The following is a 27,535-nucleotide window of genomic DNA, read 5'->3' as shown; positions in this document are numbered from 1 at the left end:
GTATTTTATAATCATAAAAAGTTATAAAAATAATTGGCTGCCTTCTACAAGGAAGAAATATAGGGTTCCATGGTAAGAAGCCTAGTTTGGCAGGCATTTCCAGCAGGACCAAGATTTTAACACACCATAACCAAGCAATACATGGTATCCATTCTCAGTCTTTGTATCCTGTGTGATACTCATTATACCCCACAATGTTTAAGGATTTTATTTTTACTTTTCTTTTTAAATTGAAAGATTTAAAGATTTCTTTTTAAATTCAGCTGCTCAATCTCAAGAAAATTCTTTCAAGTGCATTTCCCCCAAAGTCTTATGAAAGGCCACTCTGTTATTCACACTTTTGACCTTTGCTACCTTTAAATGTCCTTTTTCCAGGAAACCATCCCTTCTCTCCTGTGAGACCCAAAAAGTATACATTTCCAGTGTTTTAAGAGAAAAAGAGAAAATGGCTTTGGCTAGTCTCCAAAGCTAGCTTCACTATCCTTCATCACTTCTTTTGTTATAACTTGAAATTGAGTCAGAAAGACACCTAATTTTATCTACCATAGCTATTGCTCACTGGGATGGGATTTTAAAGAGCACAGATAAAATACATTATACCATAAAAAAGAAACTATTTCCATAAAAAAAAATATATATATATATATCTTTCAGGAAAGCAACATGCTTTTTCAGCACATGGTCACTCCCTCACTCACATCAGCTACAGAGTTGCTCTTACCGTAGAAAAGGCTGATGAAAATTGCACAGGCTAGGAAGATTTTTAAAGGGTGATGGACTTTCAGTTTTTGAAGGCTCTCTTCAAGGAAATGAAAAGTGAAAGTGAAAGTGAAGTCGCTCAGTCGTGTCCGACTCTTAGCGACCCCATGGACTGCAGCCTACCAGGTTCCTCCATCCATGGGATTTTCCAGGCAAGAGTACTGGAGTAAGGGTTGCCTGGAGAATCCCAGGGACGGCGGAACTTGGTGGGCTGCCGTCTATGGGATAGCACAGAGTTGGACACGACTGAAGCAACTTAGCAGCAGCAGCTTCAAGGAAGATTTGGAGTAACAAAGTGATCTTTGTGAACTCCACCCTGCCCTCAAGGAAAATAATTTTATTGCTAAAATGCTTGACCTACCTTGAACTCTACTGGGGATCACAGAAACCTTATCAGGAATAGTTCTCTGAAAATGACTGGACACTGGAAGGAAAAGGGGGAAAGACAATTGCGACAGCCTCACATTAAAGTTTAACAGTCACGCGCTAAAGTTCTGGGTGGAAAGATATGCTGGCAGTAGAAATCTCAGAGTTGAATCGAGCCATCTGCTGGAACCTTCTGTCTCTTAGAGCCCGTGCCCAGCCTGCTCTTACTAGCCATGCACAGTTCACGTTACCCAGCAAGTTTCCTGTGGCCATTACTGAGTTCTCAGTGTTCCCCAGAAACATTTTTCAGTGATTTATTTCATCAGACAGCAAAGTTTGTTGACACCACCAGATTTTTACCTACTGGTTCTTCATGTCCTGTGTAGCCCACAATTGAGAGGAAAAGCATTTCTTAGTATTCAATCACTGACTGAGACCCTGAGCTGACCTCTGCTTCCATGCTGGCTGAAAGAGTCCATTGAGTAATTTCTCTAGGAAGATGCCAGATCCAGCTGCCACACACTCCCCACCCCTACCTAGAGGGGCACTTTGCTCCTCACTCCAAGTCTTCTGCTTGCTTTGTCTCATCTCCTTTTCATCTGGGATGTTCAGATCCAAACAGCCCACTTGGATATAAATGAAAGCTCTCCTCCCATCTGGCCCTTGCTCTTCATATGGCTCCACAAGCTGGCGCATTCAGGGATCACTGGCTACATGGAAATCTAAATTTACAGGCTAATTTGCTGGAAGGAAGCAGGATAGAGAGGAGGTTTATCACCATCCCGCAGCCTCTGTGGATTGGGTGGGGGGCAGTTCTCTCTCTTCTGATCTGCTCAGACTAGCTTGTGTTTATGAAATATCTATGCTCCAATTTACCTTAAAAACAAGCTTTGTATAATTGAGGGAATTATTGACAGATTCCTTGCCAAAATCAAGAAGAGACTCAATAAAGAATAGCAAGCTAGGAGTTCTGTTCTCCTACAGAATGTGTTAAGTAACCCAGTGGAATTAAAATCAGCCATTATTTCGTGGGGAAAAATCAGACCAACACTGAATTGCATTGAGAGTGACTGGCTGACTAGTCAGTCCCTTATCACTTAACAGTGTGTCCTCAGAAGAGCAAATGCAGCCTCTGACTTGCACGGGAGGCTGGAAGGGGCCAGTGGTGGGAAGCCCAGAGTTCAGTTTCTCTTCTATGGGCGTTTCATTCTGCTTGAGGGGAGAACAGTCTGACTCTGCTGCATTTATCAGCAGAAAATATGTTTTCCCCTTAACCTGTGCACATGATTTTTGAGAGGAAAGCTCTTTCTGCTTCACTGTCCTCCTGGTTCACATAAAACCTGAAGGTGTATATTAACAAGAGTCCTGCATGCTGAAATGAGGCATCTAGGTCCTAAGGTTCATTCCTGTTACAGAAAGCAGTGTTCACATTGATCAGTATTTGAAACCCAGAACCTGCCCCCTTGCCTAAGTGCAGCACAAAGTGTTTTATAATTAAGGATGTTTTGATGCTTTGTGGATATTCTCATTTATTTTTCATCAAGTTTCTAGTTATTAACATGAGCTAGTGGGCTCTAACGTTACCAATCTCTTATCAACTAATAAAAATTCAGTCCTTTCCTTGTTAAATTTTCATTGTCTTTTTTGTTGTTCTCTTTATGACGGGTTAGTGGAAGTCTCAGGTCTGAATTATAGTTCTTGACTTTGTATCACGATGTAGCTCCTGGCTGCACCATGTACCCACTGTCTTCATGTTAAGATGCATATTTTTAAATGCAAATTTTGAGACCCCTCCCCATACTGCCTGAGACTCTGCATTTGAACAGGATGCATTTTACTGATTAGCTCAAATCTAGATCCAGCCTTCCCTAGGCTTCCTCCTACATCTGCTACATTCTCCTGTCTCCAGCAGCTCTCTAACTCCAGACCTTCTATCTAAAGATGTTGTTTCTCTGAGTCCCCTCTTCATTCATCATGTTGCTGATAGTTCCTATTAATGGGCAACTTACTGGCATTTCCAATATAAAGTCATGATCAATGTTTGAATAAATGGATATGTGTTAGCTTGTCTGGCTGTTAACATTAATGTTTTGTCTAACATCTCAAAAGTTAGCTGTGTTTGTTTACTTCTTTCCACACTGCCTGGGGCAGACACTGAACTCATATGTAGGTGATCATGAAGCATCCAGCATTGTGTGATAATTCATAATTAATATCTTTTTAAACTAAAGGTGAGTTTTCTATGAGGGAAAGGTGAGGAAGCAAATAGGTAAAATAACCATATTTGGGGTAATCTCATTGACAAGAGAACTTTGTATTAAAAAACCTTAACCCTCCTTCTTGCCAGAACACAATTCCATCTTTTAATATATGTGCAATATTTTAAAGTTTTCACTAATAATATCTTTAAAAATGTACCCCCCTCCCACCATGTGTTTTGTCCTTGTTTTGGTATTTTTATGTTTCTTTGTAGAAAACAAAATTTATTTGATGTCCAAAATGCCCTAAATACAAATTCTGATTTTTAAAATTGTATAAGAAATATTTTGTTATAAACTGACATAACTACATGGGGATACGTTGAAATTATCAATAAAATTAATTCCTTACCTTGTTAGTATGTGTTATTTTCAAAATGAACTGTAAGTAATAGTTCATTATCAGATCAAAATTACATGAGGATTAAATTAAACAAAGACTACAAAAAGTAATGGTGTTCTGTTGGTGGGAATATAAATTGATGCAGCCACTATGGGACCCAATGGACAATACTTAAAAAACTAAAAATACAACTACCATATGATCTAGCAATTCCATTCATGGGCATATATCTGGAAAAAATGAAAACACTAATTCAAAAACATACATGCACCCTAATGTTCATAGCAGCACTATTTACAATTGTCAAGACATGGAAGCAACCCAAGTACCCATCAACAGATGAACGGATAAAGATATGGTATATATATGCCATGAAATATTACCCAGCCATAAAAAAGAAATACTGCCACTTGCAGTATTATGGATGGTTGTGGAGAATATTATGCTTATTATGCTTAGTGAAAGAGGTCACCCAGAGAAAGACAAATACAATATGTTATCACTTACATGTGGAATCTAAAAAATAATACAAATGAATGCGTATGCAGAATAGATTCACAGATATAGAAGACAAACTTGTGGTTACCAAATAAGAGAAGGAAGAGGAGAGGGACAAATTAGGGGTATGGGATTAACAAACTACTATGTATAAAACAAATAAGCAACAAGGATACACTGTATAGCACAGGAAATTATACCTATTATCTTATAATAACCTATAATGGAATATAATCTGCAAAAGTACTGTCACTATGCTGAACACCTGGAAGTAACACAATATTGTAAATCAACTATACTTCAATTTTTAAAAAATGGAAAAAAATAGTTATAGTGTTCTGTACCTATACTGAAACAAGCTTTATTAAGGGAACTTTCTATGAGTAGCTTTTCTCCACTAATTCTGTGCTTTCTAGGCACAAAGCTCTGACAGAAAATCATGATGTAGGACCCATCAGGTCCAGGTATCCAACAGTAAACACCCCTGGGAGGCCTCTCTTTCCCTCAAGCTAGACAGTTGGCTTCCCAGATGTTAAGGCACAGGCTTTAGAACCCCCAGTTCAGTTCAGTTCTGTCACTCAGTTGTGTCTGACTCTTTGCGACCTCATGGACTGCAGCACGACAGGCTTCCCTGTTCATCACCAACTCCTGGAGCTTGTTCAAACTCGTGTCCATCGAGTCAGTGATGCCATCCAACCATCTCATCTTCTGTTGTCCCCTTCTCCTCCTGCCTTCAATCTTTCCCAGCATCAGGATCTTTTCCAATGAGTCAGTCCTTCATATCAGGTGGCCAAAGTATTGGAGCTTCAGCTTCAGCATCAGTCCTTCCAATGAATATTCAGGATTAATTTCCTTTAGGACTGACTGGTTTGATCTTGACTTCTAAGGGACTCTCAAGAGTCTTCTCCAACACCACAATTTAAAAGCATCAATTCTTCAATTGATGAATCCACACACCTACCATCAAATCTTGTCTGCATCATTCACTGTCCATGCAAATTTGAGCAATTATAGTTCCCTTTAAAAAGGGAGAAACTGTAAGTTCCCTCCTACAGAATTGCTATGAGGATTAAACACAATAATATATATAAAACATTTAGAGCAATATTAGCAAGTATTGTTGATTTAGGCTGTACGATAATAACAAAGATGAATTGAGGTTGACAGAACCAACATCTTTCTTGCCAAAGCAGTACTGAGTTGATTTCCAGTCAAAAATATTTTTGATTTGATATAATTGAAGGGTTAGGTCCACATCTCCTGAAAAAACAAGTCATAAACCATGTCCTTTTTGCAGATAGAAGAGGCAGATGATTGGCTCAGGCATGGAAACCCCTGGGAGAAGGCCCGCCCTGAGTTCATGCTGCCCGTTCACTTCTATGGAAGAGTTGAGCACACGGAGGCCGGGACCAAATGGATCGACACCCAGGTATTTCACTAGTCCTCACACTGAGCATCGTACAGAGGACAACACAGCATGATGTGCATATGGTATTCAGTATAGTGTATTGTATATTGAATAATGATGTATTTTTATAAATGTGTTACTTCTCTTAGTGGAATCCACTCATTTTGGAGACCAGGGTGCTGAGGTCAAGAGAGAAGTGATTCCCTAAGGTCAAGTGACTTACCAGGGTCATTTCGTCATCTACTTTATCAGAGATTAATCAATTCTATAATCCCAGCATGCTTAGCTCTCTAGTTTTATATACTGTTGTTGAAACCAAGAGGATTGTTAAATGTCATTCTTCACACCACTGCCATATGTACATTGACTTGTAAATTCTAAGGGGTAAATATTTTAAAATTGAAATGTTTATTCAATGGATTACCAAAATGCTTCATTACAAAGTCAAGAAAAACAACGCAAAATATTGCAAACTACATGCTGTTATTATGTGCCAGATCACTGCTAGAGAAATAATGCTGGTGTCAACCCAAGTGTACTTAATTCCTGGATGTGTATTTATCCTGCCTCTAGCCCGGGGGCAGGCAGGGGCAGATCCTGCCCCAGCCCGGGCATTCCCTGCATGCCAATTGCAGGAGACACAAGAGGCTCATGTTTCCGGTTTGATCCCTGGGTCAAGAAGATCCCCTGGAGGAGGAAATGGCAACCTACTCCAGTATTCTTGCCCGGAGAATCCCATGGACAGAGGAGCCTGGCAGGCTACAGTTCATAGAGTCACAAAGAGTCAGACGCAACTGAAGCAACTTAGCATGCACACACACAGAGTACAAACAATTACTGAACAATTTATTTTTCAGCCCCTCCAGTGGAGGAGCTGTGCTTTGCTATCCTCATGCTGCTGCTGCTGCTGCTGCTAAGTCGCTTCAGTCCTCATACTTCCTGATAAAAAAAACCCCTAAGAACTATTGGACTGCATTGTCCAGTCAGGAGGCTCCACTTGAGATACTTGTTTAGTAAATACAGTCTTAAGCCATAAAAGATGTCTCATTGGCCATTCTTTAAAAGCTTAAAGAAAATGGTAAAGACCAGGGAAATGTTCTTTGTTATATAGCAAAATCAGGGGCAAAATTCAGTCTTGTAATGCTACATTCAGTTGGTTTGTGGACTAATCTTCATAAATAAATGCTTCATTTTATCTTAGAAGAATCAAGACCCATGTTATAGCAGACTTTTAAACCAATGCTTTATTCTGCTAATCCATGCAAAGCTAGTCACAGTTCAGAAAAGTAAGACTTTTTTTAAAAAGCCTTTTTTTTTGCAGCATATGAAGTAATGGATTAGAAGCTAAAATAGGTCATTATATATAATGATATAAGGAATAAATTAATACGGTAATTTCAAGATGTTTCCTTATATCTCCTCCACTTCTATTTTGGTGAAACAGTAGACCACAGTCTGAGTTACAGTTGCTTACAAATATGATCAGGAAAACTGCAACAAATCAATTGCTAATATGCCCAACGAATTCTCACATGTTTTGAGTATTATTAAGCTAGCAAGTATTTGATGTCTAAAAATGTATGCAGTTGACACATTCAATCCTGGAAGCATTCTGTTGACTCCGTAGGTCCCACTGATAACCTTATGATGACCTGACGATGTATTTACAAAGTGCCTCTACACAGTTTCATAATATATCTAGAAATCCAATTGGGGAGAGTGTATTTTTCTGTGCCCACAAAGGCAAGGTTATGGGGCAGATGTAATAAAGAGTGAGCTCACCCTACTCGTGCAGAACTTTATGGATTGATGCTATTGCCTGATCAGCCCCCAGATTTGTAACTAGTAAGGTCAGAGAGCATGAGGTCAGACCTGGTGTGTGCCTGTTGTGAGGGCTTCTAGCAAACTGAACTGTCTGTGTCATTATAGTGTCAGTTCAGATCCTCAGGGAAGCAGATGGCAGGGAGAATGAGAAGTGCAAGTAACCTATTGCGGAAATGCTGTGAAAGATTAGGGGGAAGGCGACAGGAGGAAGGGGGAAGTCGTTCAGACTGCAGCACAGGTGTGAAGAGAGAGGGAAAGAAGGATTTCTCAGGAAGAGCCTCACACTGCACCACAGCTCTGAGCAAGTGCCCAGGCTCCTGAGGGGAGTCCCGGCTCTCATGGTCCCACCACCATGAGAGCATCCCAGAGAAGGTATAGCCTCATGTCAGCTCCAAGGTGGTGATTTCTCCCCGAAGTTCTCTAAAGGGACTTCCGAGCCATGTGCTTCCCCAGCTGCCTCAGTTATGCTTCCAGGGTCAGAAAGATGAGTCATCTCAGTCCCACTCTGTAAATGACTTCCTGATTGATCACAACTTGCTTTAAGAATCTCCAGAGACCTTAATTTCCTAGTAAAAGATATTCAAGTCAGTGTGATTTGTTACTCTATGATTATGATGTTCATGAAAGCATGACTGTATGTCATTGATATAGGCTAGAGTCCTTCATTCGTTTATAATTCAGCAGATCAAATTAAAGAGATCTGTGGTTAGGTTTCAACACTACCACTGTCTGTGACCTTGGGTAAGTCACTTCTCAGCCTCATTCCTCTCATATCTGAAATGAGTAAGTTGCACTAAATGATCTCTAGTGTCCATCAATTCAACCAATCTGTCATTCCCCTTCCTTAGAGATTGACTCATGAGGCAGGGAATAGAAGTGTCTTTTCTCACAAAAATTTTAAAGTCATGTAAAACACAGTTCATCTTCCTGTTCTCTATTTCCATGACCATCACAAATATTGAGCTAAATTTTCCAAAGCTCACCTCTCAGACCCGTCTCAGCTAATTATCAGCTGATTTGTTTGATCACTAAAATAACTCTTCTTCATACAACTGTGAAAAATCTAGCATAGCATTTTAAACATCATATGTCATGTTTATCTTCATACATTTCCTATTCCATTGATTTTTCACCATATTTGAAATCAGATCATTGAATAACCAACATGAAACTTATCCTGATTACTATTCTTAATGGGTACAGATTCACATTTGCTACTTTGCACATCATATGTTGTTATTCTTAGAGCAATGGCTTGATCTGAAATGCGAAAGATTTGCATCCAGATCAGGGCAAGGGACACAAAGGGAAGTCAATGTGAAATTGATAGAGGCCCATCTGTCAGGGTCGTTCCAGCCATCCCAATTGTTCCAGTGGGAGGAGGACACTCCAGCCCTGGAAGCCTCATCTTGGTTTAGGGATCATACTATCTGAGTTGGTGATGGAGCCAGGAAACAAATTTCCCGTTGCTGTCTCCCAGTCCTGTGCAACCTACATCCTCCTACATGGGTAACAGTGAGCAGCTGCTTTGATTTCACCCCACAGGTTGTCCTGGCTCTTCCGTATGACACCCCAGTGCCTGGGTATCTGAACAACACTGTCAACACCATGCGCCTCTGGTCTGCTCGGGCGCCCAACGACTTTAACCTCAGAGACTGTGAGTACAGCATGGGCTCATGTGTCTTTAATCTTTTTCTTTACTAATTAGAACAAAAGTAAGCTGAGTTTCTGATATGAACTCTTTAGTGACTAAGCATTTTATGGAGCAGGTATGGAGAACACGGTTAAGCAGTCCTTCAGTCTGACCTTCATAGACTCTCCTGTGAATCAGAGCTTGAAGTTTGCTGAAATCCTTTTGAATTTTTAGGAATTTTAGGAATCCCACATGGCAGAAGGTCCCCAGCCTCTGGGCCATGGACCAGTACCTTCTGTCAGATCAGTAGTGGCATTAGATTAGAAGTAAAATCCACACTAAATGTAATGTGCTTTAATCATCCCAAACCATCCCCCTCACCCTAAGTCCATGGAGAAATTATCTTCCACAAAATCAGTCCCTGGTCCCAAAGAGGTTGGGGTATTCAACAAGCAGGGTACTCAGCAAGCATCAGGTGATATCATGGGGGTTCTGAAGACAGTAGCTGGCCTGTCTGTTTATTGATTTTTCTAACACTTCCTTCAGTTAATGTTGGAGACTACATTCAGGCCGTGCTGGACCGGAATCTGGCCGAGAACATCTCCCGGGTCCTCTATCCCAATGATAATGTGAGTGGTCAAGCTGGCTTTCTCAGTGGAAACAGAAGCGACTTATTTCGCATGTGCCTATTCAGTAGCCATAAAGCACATACTTAATAATGGTTTTTTTCCCCGTCAACGAGGAATAATCTCCATATCTCGTCCTGCATTGTCTAGATTTCCCCTCCTATCCCAGTAAGGAAAACAAATTTGTACAGTTCATGAAATCAGAACTGGTGTTTCACCCATCCCTATTTGGGAGGCTCTGTCCATGTATTTCAAAACAAAACCTGGATATAAAAGATGAGGTGTAGCTGGGATGAAGCACTTCTTCCTTTCCAAACAGGATTCATCTTCAGCATCAGAAGTCCCTGGAGGGGTCCTGCCTGTCCTCTTCCCCTCACTCATGGGTCTCCTCTGCCCCTTTGCCCCCAGGAGAGGTGGGGGTCATGACCTCAGAACAGACCCAGGAGCAGACACTTGTTTCTTATGCCACTGATTTATCTTATTAAACTTTTTCTTAAAGGTGATCATTCCTGTTGCTGTTGTTCAGTCGCCCTGTCATGTCCGACTCTTTGCAACCCCATGGACTGCAGCACATGGACTGCAGATCATTCCTAAATTTACACTAAAAATAACTTAGTCTAAAAAAAAAAAAAACACTTGGGAGTGAATCTCAAATGACTACTATCAATTCTTAGTGGATTTAAATGTACTTAGCTCTAACTTCTCTATGAGTAAAATAATTTTCTGGAAGCTATAATGATTTTTTTTAAAGTAATAATCTCAGAAGCAACCAAATTAGTAGTCTGCTCCACAAAGATGCCATAAAATAAGGATCTTGGGGACTAGGACATAAATAGCCCTAAGACTAGATATCCACTTGCTGTTAAACCTGTCTCCAAGGAGGAGTAAGTGGATTTGCTGCAGAATTATCAGGAACTTAATAGTATATGTTATTTTTTCTTTGGGAGAAACAATGTAACTTCAGTACATTTCAGAGGAATCTGCCCTGGAGGAGGGCATGGCAACCCATTTCAGAATTCTCACCTGGAGAATTCACATGGACAGAGGAGCCTGGTGGACTCTGGGGTCACAAAGAGTCGGACATGACTGAGCGACTAAGCACAGCACACAGTCTCTCAACAGAATTACATGGTAGTTTTCACTAGCTCTTCAATTAGTGTTTACATTATTATGACCTGTCAACACTACAGACAGCTGATCTATGCCCGTCCATATCACCATGTCATTATTTTTCCTTTCTGTAAAAAGTTTTTGTTTTTCCTGGAGTTGATGCTTGTTTTGTTTGCTTGGTTTTCTGAGTACTTTGCCCTAATCTATCCTATACTCTATCTCAGTTGTAGAAATTTCCTCTCAATATATTCAAACACCTTCGGTATTCTGTTGACTTGGTCTTTCTGAAGTCCCTTCTGGATCTCTCCCGGTTGGCTGCTCCACTGGCATCTTTGGAACAACTTTTCCTACTGTTCCAAGGACCTCTGAGCTCTTACACTCTCTGAGGTCATTTGTTTCTAGGATCCCACGTTTTCTCTTTGCTTGTTTGATCCCTTGTTTGGATAGTACACATGCTTAGGGCTTCCTGGGAAAGGGTGCATGTGAGACCAATGTTTTTGAGGACTTTCATGTTGAAAGAGGTCTTTATTTTGCCTTCACATTGGTAGTTTGCCTGGATATCAAAGACACAAAGATTTTTTTTTTTAATCTAGTTTTTGGTGTTGCTGAAAAATACAGTGCAATTTGAATTCTTGATCTTTTGTTTGTATTCTGCTTTTTTTCCCTTTGAAAGCTTCTAGTCTCCCTCTTCCTCTCCTTCTATCCCCCTCTAAACCTCCTATCTCCAAGTGTACTAAAATGTGCTGAAAGTTTTTTTAGAGGGGGAGGTGCTTTGGTGTGCGTCTATTTTCACTCCTCACGCCTGGGTACCCTTTCAGTCTGGGAACACAGGACTACAGCTCTCTAAGAAACGGTCTGGAATTATTAAACATCCTCAACTGGTTCTTTAATTTTCTTACCTTTTGTCTTTTATTTATCATCTCTGTCTTCTTACTCACCTTATGGGCAGTCACAACTCTCTCAATCTGTTTTATTTTGGCTATCATGTTTTAATTTTTGAGTAGTCTTTTTTTGCTCTAGATATTTTCTTAAAGCATCTTATTCTTATTTCTTGAATATAATATCTAATCTATCTGAGGATATTATTGATAATATTCTTATAATCGTTCTTTTCTCTAATCTCTGTTTCTTCTAAGTTAACTTTTATTATTTCAACATCTTTTAGAAGTTTTTCTTAGATGGCTAATGGCCCTTAAGTGCCCACTAAAATTAAAGAGAGAGGTACTGACAAGCTTTGGGGAGCTCTGTACTCCTGGTTGGCATTTATCTATTTGGCTTCACTATCCTGTGACCTGCTGGGGCCATTTCCTGGTGGAGCTCTGCATGTCCATGTCTTTAGTTTCTCTCTCCTGGGCAGGCCAAATTCCCTGGAGAAGATGCTTGCAGCTTTTTTCCTCAGTGGAATTAACACTAACTGCCTGTGTTCTCCGGAGAAGGCAATGGCACCCCACTCCAGTACTCTTGCCTGGAAAATCCCATGGATGGAGGAGCCTGGTAGGCTACAGTCCATGGGGTCGCTAACAGTTGGACACGACTGAGTGACTTCACTTTCACGCACTGGAGAAGGAAATGGCAACCCACTCCAGTATTCTTGCCTGGAGAATCTCAGGGACTGCGGAGCCCGCTGGGCTGCCGTCTATGGGGTCGCACAGAGTCGGACACAACTGAAGAGACTTAGCAGCAGCAGCAGCAGCAGCCTGTGTTCTCAAATTTGGTTGGGAGAAGAAGGCTGAAAGGATCAGCGTTCAGCACACACTTTCACTGAACCCTCTTCCCCCTTTAGTGTGGGATGGTACCCCTGCCTCCACCTGCACCTGCTTATCCATCTCCAGGGAATAGATCTCCACCTTCTGCCTGAGCTGGCAAAGGAGGTTGTTCATTTGAGGGAACTGGAGATGAGGCCTGAGGCCAACTGCTTCTTAGACTCTCAACTAACTTTTTACCCCCTCTTCATCCCTATCATCCCTTCATCCCTCAAGGCACACAATGCTGACAGTTCCTGGGCCTTTTGGGAGCTTTGGTGTATACACTGGGCTGTTCCTTTGGCTTTTCCCCACTAGGTCAAGAGTCAGCTTTCCTGCATCTTCTGGTTCAATTACCATTTATCCACCTGTTTTTCAGCTTCTAAAAAGTTGTTACTGTTGTCTTCTCTCCATTCCCTTCATCCTTTATCAGTATGTCTTTCTAAAATCCTTTACTGTCATTTTCATGGAGCTCCAGGAAGCTAATGCTTGGCCTTCAACCTGCCGTCTTCCACCAGACATCCCATAGATGTTATAGGCCCCTGGGCAGGCGACACCGGTCATGTTTTGGCCACTCCTAGTGTGAACCCTCTCACTCAATCTCTCTGGCTTGAAGTTTTTTGAAGGGAAGGAGCTAAGATTGAAGCAGGAGTATTTTGCGGTGGCTGCTACCTTGCAAGATGTCATCCGACGTTTCAAAGCCTCCAAGTTTGACTCCAGCAATAGCGCTGAAACTGCGTTTGATGCCTTCCCAGATCAGGCAAGTACTCAGTCTGAATGCAGGTGGGAACCACTGAGAGGATCAGGACTTCCGTCAGATTTACTCATCAGCTGTCTCAGTGCTAAAAAATCTGAGTATCTGTATACAAAACAGAACAGACTCACAGACATAGAAAACAAACTTATGGTTACCAAAGTGGGTGGGAGGAGACAAACCAGGACTACGGGATTAACAGATATACACTACTATACATAAAACAGATAAGCTACAAGGATTTACTTTATTGCATGGGGAAATTACTTAATAGCTTGTAAGAACCTGTAAAGGAAAATAATCTGAATATACACACACTCACAAATATATATATATATATATATACACATATATATATATAACTGAATCACTATGCTGTGTACACTTGAAACTGACACAGTATTTTAAATCAACTTCAATTTTTCAAAAAGTTGCATAGCTACAGTGTCCTTAAAGCATTCCATGAAAGGTAGGTGTCTTGTTTGGTGCATGTGTGAGCTATGGATGAGGACAAGGAAGCCACGGATGGGCCACTGGCCACCTTCATGTTGCTCTCCTTTCCCCATGTAGGTTGCCATCCAGCTGAATGACACCCACCCTGCACTTGCCATTCCTGAGCTGATGAGGATTTTTGTGGATATTGAAAAACTGCCCTGGTCCAAGGTCTGGAGAGTTTGGCTTTTTTTTCTTTTGAGTGACCAGAATATCTGTGATTGAGAGATTTTGCCAAAAGCTCCTTTTTACAGTTTTTTTAAATAAGTCACTATTGGTAACTTACAACAATGAAAGGTGAACTTTGCACTGGTGCTGACATTTCTCAGTTCTTGGAGCGAGTAAGACTAAGAAATAAACACCTTCCTAATGGGACACAGCTCAGTAGCTATATCAAGGCTTATATTGTGTTTCCTATTTCTGTGTCTGAAAGGATTCTAAATTAAACTCTCTAGCCTCAGATTAGAGCTAATTGAAAGTGTCCCCATTGAATTTAATCATACTTTGTACTTTCTCAGAACATTACTTAAGCTTTATTCCTCAAATTTTGTTTATTTAATAAACAAAAGACAAGTTAGGATAATAGAGAAGATTTATCAGCATGCTGTCTTAAGTTTTATCGGACAGTTTTGCTGCTTTTTTTGTTTTTTTTTCCACCCCCAAGAAAACATGTTCCCACTACCTATACCATTCAGGAACCTACTAACAGTATACTTGCAGATAGAATTGTCCTGTTGCAGACAGGCCAGAGTTGAGGAAATGTTTGGCCTGAGGGATGGGGTGCACCTATGGGCAGCCTCTGCAGAGGGAAGCAGCTGACACACACAACCCTACCTCCTGTCCCCCAGGCATGGGAGATCACCCAGAAGACCTTCGCCTACACCAACCATACGGTGCTCCCAGAAGCCCTGGAGCGCTGGCCTGTAGAGCTGGTGGAGAAGTTGCTTCCTCGACATTTGCAAATCATTTACGAGATAAATCAGAAGCACTTAGATGTAAGTCACTTTGACAGATTCATAACCCTTTGGAGAAGGAGGTCTAGAGATGTTAAGGGTAGCTGCAGTCTTCCCTCTTACCAAGCTTGCGCCTAAACATCTTTCTGTCATTGATACATCAAAAGCATTCAAGTCTGGGTGGGGCTCTGTTAACAATACCTTTTTGAAAATATTGTGAAGTGGAGGGATGGCATCTCCCCAGGGCTAATATGCCAGCGCCTCTCTGTGGGAGTGAAGTTTTATATTTACTCCATGGAAGGTTTTGGTTGAGAAGTGAATGATGTTACCCCAGGGTTGTCAGCAATCTGAGTGATCAGTAAGGCCTTTCTCTTCCTTTGCATAGAAAATTGCTGCCTTGTTTCCTAAAGATGTGGACCGTCTGAGAAGGATGTCTCTGATAGAAGAGGAAGGAGGCAAAAGGATCAACATGGCCCATCTCTGCATTGTGGGCTCCCATGCTGTGAACGGCGTGGCTAAAATCCACTCGGACATCGTGAAGACCCAAGTGTGAGCCTCTGTCCCTGTCGCAGTGGGTCTAACATTGCTCATTAACGGAACAGCTCTAGTAAAGGCAGGGCTACCGCTGGAGATGAGGAAAGGCCCCATTAAATATTTAAAAGTGTTTTTTTTCTATACAAAGAACGCTTCTCTAAAAGGAAAAGACCTTCCTCTCTTAACCATCTTAATTCTAGATTTAGGAGCAAAAAAAAAAAACTATTCTGCTCAAAAGTCTGATATATATATCAGTGCCAGGAAATCATATGGGGGTGATTTAGATTTTTTTCTTGTCTTTATTTTGAATTGCAAATGGATTTCTTTTTAGAATGACAGCCATAGCTGCTGTCAGCCCCTCCCTACACTTTTGTTTAATCTTTCTAAGCCTACAGCCTGCTTCTTGAATGTAACTCTGAGCTTCATCCAGCATGCAAGAACCTGCCATTCCAGCCAAGTTCAGTGATGTGTCTCTTCCGTCCCCAGATTCAAGGACTTCAGTGAGCTAGAACCAAACAAGTTTCAGAATAAAACCAATGGGATCACTCCAAGGCGCTGGCTCTTACTCTGCAACCCGGGGCTGGCAGAGTTAATAGCAGAGGTAACCAGGGAGTGCTGAGGGGAAGCCGGGCATGACTGGAATGTGGGAGGCAGGGAGCACACTTACAATTTGCTAAGCCAGTCTGCAGCAGGGCTGGCTTCAGGCACAAGCCAGCAACTTGTGCAGCCCCACGTGCACCGTGCTTGGTTTCATTTTCTGCTGTAGCCATCTTAAAATTCTTAATTTCAGAAAAGGAAGCCCCACACATTATGTAGCTAGTCCAGGTTAACAGTACTCATATGACACACAGGTGGTACCCCTACTTAATAAAAGAGGATAACAAAGATCATATAAATGACTAGCAGAACCTGAGTTTTTGTCACCCTTTTCTGTAGATTTTCTGTTTTTAACACTTAGTACCACTGAAACTAATGGGCTTTCCCAGTGGCTCAGCAGCAAAAACCACCTGCCAATGCAGGAGATATGGTTTCCATCCCTGGGTCAGGAGGTTCCCCTGAAGGAGAAATAGCACCCCACTCCAGTTTTCTTGCCTGGGAAATCCCATGGACAGAGAAGCCTGGCAGACTACAGTCCATGGGGTCTGCAAAGAGTCAGACGCAACTGAGTGAGTAAACAACAAAACCACTGAAACTACGTGTGAGGTACTAGCCAGTGTTCTTCCCACCCAGCATTTCTAGCATCTTCTGTGAGTGAAGCCTTTCTCTGTGCTGTGGGGTGTAGATGTGTTTTAGGAATGTGAGCACCCACCACAGATGGACAAAACTGCTCATGTGGGTTTGACAGCCCTCTCTGATTAAAGTCACATTTGCTTTAAACTGAAAGAAAATCGGGGAGGACTATGTGAAGGACTTGAGCCAGCTGACGAAGCTGAACAGCTTCCTGGGTGATGACATCTTCCTCCGCGAGATCTCCAACGTGAAGCAGGTGAGGCTTCCCCACACGGATTCTTTCCTGGGCGCTGCCTTGGAGGGTTTATGCTCCAGTGTTTAAAAACAGACCGCCACCATCACCACCACCACCACCCACCCCTGCACCGGTTCCTTCTGAGTCTCAAAGGCTCTGACCCCATGCTCTGTCTCAACAGGAGAACAAGCTGAAGTTTTCTCAGTTCCTGGAGAAGGAGTACAAGGTGAAGATAAACCCGTCCTCCATGTTCGACGTGCAGGTGAAGCGTATCCATGAGTACAAGCGACAGCTCCTGAACTGCCTGCACGTGGTCACCATGTACAACCGTGAGTCGGCCTTGCAGCCCCCAGCCAGCCCCCGAGAGGTGCAGGTCTCAGCACCCCTGCTGTCCACCGTCATTGGTTCCATCCCCTATCTCCATCTTTTTCAGGCATTAAGAAAGACCCAAAGAAGCTATTCGTGCCCAGAACAGTTATAATCGGTGGCAAAGTAAGTTTGATTCTCTTCCCCGGGGACTTGGGGGCTCTCCTCTCTTGCCGTTTCTCCTCATGCCTGCCTTCTCTCATGTCCACACTCTTCCCCAAGGCTGCCCCCGGATACTACATGGCCAAACTTATCATAAAACTGATCACATCAGTGGCAGAGGTGGTGAACCATGACCCTGTGGTTGGAAGCAAGTTGAAACTCATCTTCCTGGAGAACTACAGAGTGTCTCTTGCAGAAAAAGGTAGTGTGGTCCTCACGAACCATGGGGGCTAGGCCTCAGTCTAGGGATGGATTACATACTACAGGAAAATGGAGCCGCTGGCCTCGGGAGCCCGTGACTTAGGATAGAAGGTGCCACTCTTAGGCAGAATAAAACCCTGGGCTAAGAATGTTTAAGGTGGCCCAGTTGACACTGAGGTGAGTGTACCCAGAGTCCACATCAGAGGTTACATTTGCAAGCACATTTTTATTCCCTGCTGGTCAAAGCTGGGTGCTGGAGGAGGTGGCCCTGAGGTTTTGATAAAGTACAGACTGTGCTCTACAAAAGAAAAAAGAGATCTTCAGTTCCCAGCCCCTGTTTTGCAGTAGAACACCAATTCCCTAGTCCCCCGGTATTGTTCTGGTAACTTCTTGGAAAGAAGGGCTGTCATTTGTTCAAGTGGCAGCAGGGAATGAGGACACATGTCAGGCTGCCAAAGCCCTAGGTTTAGGTGTGCCTCAGATAGGCACTCAGAGCAAGCATGGCATCCCCACCAGGGGACAGCCCGACTGGCAAGAAGCCAGCATCCCTTTCTCTTCCACTGAGACCTTTACTTGTTTGCATCACGAAGCATCATCCACAGGCAGGTGCCAACTGTGTGTTTACCCTTTTCCCAAATTGAAAAAGGACCTTTCTCTTTTTGAGGTGTTTTTAGGTCCTCTGATGTTACAATTTAAGAACTGTATGCATAAAGAACAAAGAGCCAGATTCTTATGGATGCAAATGAAGATATATCTAATCCACAAATAAGCTCTCAAAGCCCTGTGCTTTGTATTGGGTGGGGTGGGGAGGATGCTGCAAGCAGTATTTCTGTGTGAATCAAGCCACAGGCAACAGAGGCCTCCATTGCCTGTGGCTTATTTCCCTGCAGTCAAAGTGGAAGGAAGGTGATAAGAAGTAGCAGGCATGACACAATCCAGTTTCCTCAGATGCTAAAGGAGAGATTCTGAATTTTAACGCTCAATAAAGAGAAGTTTCAATATTCATTTTATAAAGTTATCAAATAGAAGAAATAAAACAATAACAGAAGCTGAATGGAAGAAGGGGGAGAAGAGAAGTATAGGGTTGACGAAAAAATTAATCAATCAATCTAAGAAAGAAATGGAAAATTTTATTCAAGCCAAATTTAGGATTATAACCCAGGAACTGCAGATCAGAAAGCTCTGAGAACTGTTCCACCCATTAGAAGTCAAAGCAGTTCTATAAATTTTTTTTGAGACAGAGCTCCACACTAAATGCCATATTATTGATGGTTTACACAATCCAGATCTGCCAAGTACAAAGTAGTAGGTCATCATGTCCTAACAAGATCAAGAAGAAATGTTATCTTTTAAGGAGCTGTCTTGTTGGTGCTAGGAGCATGTTGCTCTTTATGAGGATATTTCTTTTTTTATTTATTTATTTTTTTAATTGAAGGACATTTGCTTTACAGAATTTTGTAGTTTTCTGTCATATATCAACAAGAATCAGCCATAGGTACACCCATGTTCCCTCCCTCATGAACCTCCCTCCCCCCTCCTTCCCCATCCCACCCTTCTAGATTGTCACAGAGCCCCTGTTTGAGTTTCTTGAGACATACAGCAAATTCCCATTGGCTATCTATTTTACATGTGGTAACGTAAGTTTCCATGTTACTCTCTCCATACATCTCACCCTCTCCTCCCCTCTCCCCATGTCCATAGGTCTGTTCTCTATGTCTCTTTCTCCATTGCTGCCCTGCAAATAAATTCATCAGAACCATCTTTCAAGATTCTATATATAGGCATTAGTATATGATATTTATCTTTCTCTTTCTGACTTACTTCACTCTGTATAATAGGCTCTAGGTTCATCCACCTCATTAGAACTGACTCAAATGTGTTCCTTTTTATGGCTGAGTTATACTCCATTGTGTATATGTACCATAACTTCTTTATCTATTCATCTGTCAATGGACATCTGGGTTGCTTCCATGTTCTAACAATTGTAAATAGTGCTGCAATGAACATTGGGGTACGTGTGTCTTTTTCAGTTTTGGTTTCCTCAGGGTATATGCCTAGGAGTGGGACTGCTGGGTCATATGGTGGTTTTAGTCCTAGTTTGTTAAGAAATCTCCATACTGTCTTCCATAGTGGCTGTATCAATTTACATTCTATGGGGATATTTCTGCTGATGGGGAGGTTTGGTCCATGCATAACCCAAGATACACAATGCCCAGTAGACGGGAGAGAGGAGACCAAAAGGCAGAAAAAATTTTTTCTTGTTTAACTTTTTCTTGTCTTGCCAGAAATTAGAATTTTATTTCTCAGTAGTGTCAACTTCTGTAGCAGAGAGTCAATGTGAAAGTGTGTTAGTCACTCAGTTGTGTCTGACTCTTTGTGACCCCATGGACTGGTAGTACAATATAAGCATATACCTTTTTAGCACTGTGGCCATAACCACCAAGATAACACATCAGAAGTGGGCAAGAGTGGTTGCTAGAGTCAAGAGGAAGAATGAGATCCATACTACACCATTTGAATATTTATCTTGATGTGCATGTACTACTTTAATGATCAAAACAGACCAGCTAGAGGGATGCTTAGATACCATATAAGCAGATCCAGAGAGACAGAACCACTCATTCTATCACTAACGCCTTGCTTGCAGTCATTCCAGCCACAGATCTGTCGGAGCAGATTTCCACTGCAGGCACCGAAGCCTCAGGGACAGGCAACATGAAGTTCATGCTGAATGGGGCCCTGACCATCGGGACCATGGATGGGGCCAACGTGGAAATGGCCGAGGAAGCCGGGGAAGAGAACCTGTTCATCTTCGGCATGAGAGTAGAGGACGTGGCTGCTTTGGACAAGAAAGGGTGAGGGACCAGTCCTGCTTGCTGAGCATGTATCCCCCCAGGAGGCTGCCTCCCCCCTCCAGGTGTCCCATCAAGCTGGGGCACATGGGACATGGCAGCAAAACATCTCCTATGAGTCAGGGGACCCTCCTGATTGCAGATTAAGTCTTTGACCAGCATGTGAAAGCTAAAGGAGCTTGGGCACAGGTACCTGGGCTCCTTGCTATTTGCTATCAGCTGTCGCAGAGCTGGTCTCATGAGCTATTCACTTCTCCCTCATTTGTGATTTTTACTTTGATCAAAAAACTGAACCAGTGTGTAATTGAAGTTTTCCCTATAATTTAAGCATCTAGTGTTCCTTTAAGGTCTCTAAGAGATGGACTAAAAGGCAGTAGAGAATAGGCCTGGTTGTATAGAAGCACCCAGAATACTTGTTCCACTAAGTATCTGGATAAGTTTATTAACCTGTATTCAAATGAGAAGTAAAGAAAGAGTGCCACTCAAAGGAACCACAGGAATCATAAAATTTGGAGGAGGTCAAATATACTTCCCAGACCTTGGAAGTAAACTTTTGCCCAGTAGCAACATATCTGGGGATCTGTGGGTCCAAAAAGCACCAGTATGATGCTTGTTTAGAGTCATAAAGTCTGTTTGAAATGAATTTTACTGTATTTACCAGATTAGACTATTGCTCTGTGACTAGGATTTTTATTATCTACTGTCCTTAGTGTCTTGGTTACAAGGAACTAATCAAATTTAGTGTGGGAGGAGGAATATCAGGGTCTAGTTAAATATTATTTATACTTATACTCCTGTTGAACTCTGTGATGACTATAAATACCAGTATTTTTGAATGCCTTTTCCACAACTAATGTACCATCCAGTGTGCTGTTAATCACAAACCCTAACAGAACTTTTTCTTATTATCTCCCCACCCCCTACCCCACAGGTATGAGGCAAAAGAATATTATGAGGCACTTCCAGAGCTGAAGCTGGCCATTGATCAAATTGACAAGGGCTTTTTTTCTCCCAAGCAGCCTGACCTCTTCAAAGACTTAGTCAACATGCTGTTTTATCATGACAGGTGAGTTCCCACAAGAAGATGGTGATACTTGGGCCATGGAAAAAGGATGAGAATATCTTAAATCAACTATAACATAAGCATGTAGATTAGCATAGATCTGCAATCTGGTAAGCTAACTTAGGGTTAGAAAGAAAAAGTAGGTATTCTCCACTAACAATGCTAGGAAGACTTAAGAATAAGATCCACAAATCTGGTATTCCTTTTCTCCTTCCTCTGGTGTACCCAGTTTTCAAATGCATCCATGTGATAACATTCTTACTTGTGGAAAGACCCATAGAAAGGTTGAGGGCTGGTTGAAACCCTTACGAATAGAAATATCAGACTGGTAAGCCAGCCATGCCTGTCATTAAGCAAAAGAGAATTTTAAATGGGATCTGAACACACATCTGTTAATGAAGCTTTTTGATGCTTTGTTTTTTCCTTTTAATCACAAAAACAGGTTTAAAGTTTTTGCAGACTATGAAGCCTACGTCAAATGTCAAGAAAAAGTCAGCCAGCTGTACATGGTGAGTTCATGGCTGAGACTTAGAAATGATGCCAGTTTACTACCGTTCATTAAAATTTTAGTTTCTTTTTCTAAATAACAGGGCCCCACTAACCAATCAAAAAAGGGAAATGAGGAAGCAATGTAGGTTTTTCAGATAAAAACTGGACTGTTCCCAAGTTCAGGCAAAGGTTGGGATTTGACATTTCAGTAGCAGTTGTAAATTTTTTTAATATCCAAATAAGAAGTCACAAATTATTCAGTATTTATTGAGCACCCAGCATGTAGCAAGCATGTCCTAGAAACTAAAGAGTATAAAGCCAAGTTAAATACTCACTTTACACACTCATTGATTCAGCAGAGAGACACCAGTGCCTCCTCCATAGCAGGCCCCATTCTGAGCACTGAGACCCAGCAGGGACAAAGCCATGGCCCCCCAAGGGGCCTGCTTGGTGCCAGGGCCCTTCAACGGAAGCACATCAGAGTCACCAGGCAGTTTTTTCAAAGTACAGATGCCCACTGCCCTCTGAGGGATTCTGACCCAGTAGTGGGTAGAATTACCATCAGCGTTTGAAAAATCTGCTAAAGGGATTCTTAGACTGAGCCTTAGAATACTATAGGGTATCTGAAAGTTGCAAAATAAGTACCTCTCCTGGACTATCCATGGAGTGGTGCTATAGGAACAGAATATAAATGTACAGAAAGAGGGGGGTTTCATATTTGAATTTAAAAAACAAAAGGAATGAAACAAAGACTATACTAAGGAAGAGAGAGAGAGAGATGGAGGGAGGAAGGGAAAGAAAAGAGAAAAAGGCTAGAGCCATTTGAGGAACCCTCCATATGCAAAATCATGCATCTTTACCAAATAGCCCAACCCTCTAGGTAAATTTGGTAAATATATGGAAAGGTGATCATCTCTGATAGGAAAGACTTTTAGTGAAGTGCAGAAACCGTAGAAGAATAGGTACAGGAGGAAGCTGACCCTGTGCCAAGACTCCAGTGCTGGCTTCTTGCCCACACAGTCCCCATTTCTGCTTCCCAGCTAGAAAGCCATTATATAGCAGAACCATGGAAATTTACACAATCTCCACCTCCTGCCCTTTGGACATATCAGCAACTACTTACAACAGAAACCTACTTCACTGACATTTCTATTTCTTTTCCAAAGCCAGGTGACAAGGTGGTTCCTACAGTCATCCCAGATATCCCACTGGGGTGTTAAAATAGGATCAGTCAAGCCCCGTGCTGTTTTACAGCATATCCCAGTCCCCCTAAAGCATATATAAGCCAATTTTACATGCTGCCCAAGCAGAGGCAGTGCTGGAGTTAAGTGGAGGAGCTCACTTCCTGCTTCCAGAACACTGGAGAAAGCAGCCACACACGGCCTCTGAGAATAAAAAGACAGAGGAAGGAAAATGGCCACCTCCAGCTTCTTCCTCTTGCCCTCAACCCATGCTTGTGTGTGGAAAGAATGTAGAGGAAAAGAAGTAGAAGTGAAACAGAGCAGGAAAGGAAAATATACGTGAGCGCAAGCACAAATGTGAATGTGGGTTTTGCACAGTAGTCCCTTCTGTTAAAATGATGGCCCTGATCCACAGGATGCCCACCTCGAGGCCCAGCATTCCCTCCACCTTTCTTCTTCATTAGTGCAAATTGCAGCTTTTACTCTTATCAATAATTGCACTGTTGAGGCATAGAAAACATGGCCCATGTGGTTGGAAAGTCTAGTCATTATCCCCTTAAATAAAGAACATGAAAAAAGGAAGCTTTTATTCTCTTCTTATTTTAGTAAGTTTCCAAAGTGTGAATAATTTCAGACTCACAGCTTTAGTTTTTGTTTTAAATGCTTTTAATGCATTGCTGTCTTTTTCAAATAATATTCTAGTCATTGCCATCCAACTCCTTCTTTGAGTCCTTTACAAAATCACGAGCCTATAAAATAAATAGCTTCTATTTTTTTACATAAAATTATGAAAGAGATGTATTTTATTTAGATATATAGTCATATATTTTTATTTAAGATAAAACCTTAATTGGTCCTGTTTTCAAACCCCAGGGGAGTATCTGGGATTCAGTGTAAACCTATTGGAGTATCTACCTTCAGAAAAAAATAAGGAAAGAGAAGTCGTTGAATGAAGTCTCCTATGGGATTGTTTGCCTGTGTGACAGCTAACATTCTAAAGTAGTGTTTCTTGAACTCTGACCATGAGCCACAGGGTAAATTTCTTATATGGCATCTAGCAGACAATGGAAGTTAGTCCCTTCCTTTCCCCTGTAGTTTAAAGGAAACTGAGATATCTTCATTCAAAATGAAGATGGGAAATACAGCTTACATGCCAGAACATTGTAACTATGGCAGAAATTACCAATTAAGGTTTCTCTGAGAGCGAAAAATACTTTCTTTTTCATTTTAGAGAAATATAATCTTAAATACCCTAGAGGGCATGGCGACCCACTCCAGTATTCTTGCCTGGAGAGCCCCATGGACAAAGGAGCCTGGCAGGCTATGGTCCATAGGGTTGCAAAGAGTTGGACATGGCTGAAGCAACTTAGCACAGCACAACAATCTTAAATAGAATAGCACAGGCTGCCTATCCAGCTCCCAACTGAGACAAATGTCCTTATGATTCATTACAGTTTACTCCTGTCACTTTCCCTCTGAATTATACTTGGATGTGCTTGGCCTGATGTCTGTCATACAGCTTGGTGTGCACTCAGGCCCTGGGCCTTAGATGCATGTGTCATTTACAGAATCCAAAGGCCTGGAACATCATGGTCCTCAAAAATATAGCCGCCTCGGGGAAATTCTCCAGTGACCGAACAATTAAGGAGTATGCCCGGGACATCTGGAACATGGAGCCTTCTGACATAAAGATTTCCCTGTCCAGTGAACCCAGCGCGGGGGCCAATGGAAAGTAAGTCATAAAATGTCCTGAGAAAAAAATAGCTTCTTACTGGACTTGAACATTTTTACAACATTCTTTGATTTTGTTTCATTTTGTTAAATAATAATCTTGTTAAGTATCTCTGGAAATTGGGAGGGAAAGTGTATGACTCTACTAGGGGTAATAAAGTGTCACTTCCCAAAGGCTATATGAGTCCCAAATCTCTCTATTTTGTAGCAGATTGGGGAGCAGACTAGGACTTTCCCCAGTGCTATTCAGAAGGCTAGAAAACAGCTTGGAGCTTTTTAATGCATTTTAAATTAACTAAACTGAAATACAAATTATTTAACTATTAGAGCATCTTTCTTATACTGCTGTCTAGGTCCAAATCAAAGACCACCTTATCCACAAATATCCTCAGAATGTGGGTAACTGTACATTTTCAGATGGGATCAAATTTTTACCAAATTCTCATTCTCCACGGTGATGTTCCTGCATGTTCCCCAAAAGAGACTATGATAAGATAAACGAGAACATTCCATAATGCCCAACATCCATGCTTTCTTTTCCTTACTAAAATGGCAGGTGACTTGTAAAAATGTCAGTAAGTTCAGCTCACTCAAGCAGCCCAATACAGTTTTACATAAAAAGTTCACATCACAGCTGGTGTCCAGACCAAGTCTTCGTTCTCTGCTGTTCTCAGACTTCATGCCCACTGCTGGCTCAGGAAATCTCTGCAGGAAAAAGACCTCGATGATTTTACATGCCTTCCCCACCATGGTCTAAGTAAGCCAGAGCAGCCCTCACTGCATTTAGCAAAGCAACTCTTACCTCACGGTATGTAACAGTGCAGAGCTTTTACAAAGGGAGTTGTGTCGGAAGCCAGGAGGAAAGATCACCATTTTCACCCTCTCTTTGTTCCTATATGCGCTGTGGGCAATTTCATAGAGCTGCAAGGGGCAGAAAGACAAGGACTCAAAGGCTGATCCTTGAAGCTGTTGTTTTGTTTTTCTAGTCTAAATGTCCTGAAAGGGTACAGAAAAAACTGTCTTAGGGAGTTTGTTCCATTCAATTGGCGATGTGGCACCCTCTATATCTCTGAGTGGCTGCCTCTACAACCAAGGAAGGACAGCTGCACAGCACATAGAACAGTGACAAGACCTCATCATACCCCTGCCCATACCTCCCTGCAGGGGAACAAGGAATTGCAGTGGACCCCCACTATTTGTTTAAAAGAAAAGGAACAGCATCCCTATTTTTAGAGCCACTGCAGGAAAGACTGCCCGGAAGTTCCCAGAGCATTCTGAGATCTTCTCTACATTTGCTGATCCAGACCCCAGATGAGGAAGCAGGATCCCCCACAAACACTCCTTTGAGCTGAACAGCATAGCACACTGATACTTATTGTATACACCAGGCAGCACAGCAACTCAGGGTGCACAGAATCCCTTATAATGTCAGAGACCTTTCTTTTGGCACTAACCAAAGTTTGGCTGGCTGAGAAAATGGCGAAATTAGTATGTTTCCATCAGCCACTGAGCTTAGTATACCTTTTTTCCAAATTCCAAAGGTACCGTTTTGTCATCCTCACCATGTATGATGAGAAGGGGAGAAGACAGGAATTTGACACTAGGAACAAGTGGAAGAAAAGGATTCAGTTCAAGAAATATATTGAGATTTCTCCTCTTCTAAGTTCAGGCTTTAGCAAAACATGAGGTTCACCCAAAATAAAAGACACTCTTTCTGTCCATCCCAGGAATAACAACTTCATATATAATAAGCTTCATATAATGACATTTTTCTTCTAGCCAAGATTCTTCTATTTACTCATATAATTTAATTAGGTATTTAATTTATTCTTATGTGATTTTTGAAAATAACAAAAACTGAATTTGTACAGAATTAAAACAACTTCACTTTTTTCTTAGTCTACCTTATTTCATAATATGTGGAATGTTTTAATTAAAATAAAAAAAATTAACAAAACCAAAAAATAATAAGAACTACCACAAGACCAAAGAGAACTCTTTGTAGCAATTTATTTACACTTCCCCATAAATGTACAGGATGGACATGCGATGTTAACAGGTTTGACTAGCTTCCTGGTCAACTTCCTATTTGGCAATTCAAAAAGGCCATGACATGAAGAATGGCAAAAGCCCTTCCTTGGCACCTCCCAAATTCTGACACCAGCCACCCCTGCCACAGTGACTCACCGCTGCTCCTCAGGATGTCAGATTCCTCAAGTGTGTTGAAATAGGAAAACATACTGATAATGACTGCCTGTTTGCAAGCACTCTATATTCTCCAACTATGAGAAGCTAGCTTGCCACATTCTAGTCACTGGACTTGCTGTTGGGTAGTTGGCTGGATGGTGTATGGATTTTGGTTACGTGGGGAATAAGGCCTAGAAGTCAGAGATTCCTCCAAGGAATGCTAGGTTAGACCCTACAGGACCTTTAAAGGGTCCTAAAATACCATAAACTACAAATCCCTTCATAACTTCAGAGAAAAGTACTGAATTGGTAAAATTATTAAATTAGACATAAACATAATACCAAATACTAAAAATGTGTAGACACTTTACCCCAAATCCTACTGCCCATCTAAGAATTATCATCTACCTATTCAGTAAGGCACATTGATAATTACCCCCCAGAATCTAATAAAGGACATCTTTACATGATTAACTTACTTTTCATCATTGGGGAAGACTAGTTTGTCTTTCCTCAGGGCATCCATAATTGACCTTAA

At 41.7% G+C, this 27,535-nt stretch overlaps 1 protein-coding gene across 2 annotated transcripts in view; it reads left to right on the top strand.

Moving 5' to 3' along the window:
• PYGL (glycogen phosphorylase L) overlaps positions 1-27,535 on the top strand; it is a 52,818-nt gene that overhangs the window by 11,275 nt on the left and 14,008 nt on the right. For both annotated transcript variants that reach the window (XM_081511327.1, XM_081511326.1), the window contains exons 5-20: positions 5,522-5,653; positions 9,002-9,113; positions 9,636-9,718; positions 13,184-13,327; positions 13,892-13,984; positions 14,662-14,808; positions 15,152-15,315; positions 15,787-15,901; positions 16,685-16,786; positions 16,947-17,094; positions 17,199-17,257; positions 17,354-17,495; positions 20,142-20,349; positions 21,278-21,412; positions 21,852-21,918; positions 24,648-24,811. In XM_081511327.1, coding sequence (XP_081367453.1) covers positions 5,522-5,653; positions 9,002-9,113; positions 9,636-9,718; positions 13,184-13,327; positions 13,892-13,984; positions 14,662-14,808; positions 15,152-15,315; positions 15,787-15,901; positions 16,685-16,786; positions 16,947-17,094; positions 17,199-17,257; positions 17,354-17,495; positions 20,142-20,349; positions 21,278-21,412; positions 21,852-21,918; positions 24,648-24,811 — 2,015 coding nt within the window. The remainder of the gene's footprint in view (positions 1-5,521; positions 5,654-9,001; positions 9,114-9,635; positions 9,719-13,183; positions 13,328-13,891; positions 13,985-14,661; positions 14,809-15,151; positions 15,316-15,786; positions 15,902-16,684; positions 16,787-16,946; positions 17,095-17,198; positions 17,258-17,353; positions 17,496-20,141; positions 20,350-21,277; positions 21,413-21,851; positions 21,919-24,647; positions 24,812-27,535) is intronic.

The sequence above is a fragment of the Giraffa tippelskirchi genome, chromosome 7 (genome assembly GCF_054371585.1).
Source record: "Giraffa tippelskirchi isolate mGirTip1 chromosome 7, T2T-mGirTip1v1.2.pri, whole genome shotgun sequence".
Taxonomy (NCBI): domain Eukaryota; kingdom Metazoa; phylum Chordata; class Mammalia; order Artiodactyla; family Giraffidae; genus Giraffa; species Giraffa tippelskirchi.
The sequence above is the reverse complement of the archived record's forward strand: the minus strand, read 5'-3'. Positions and strand labels throughout refer to the sequence as shown.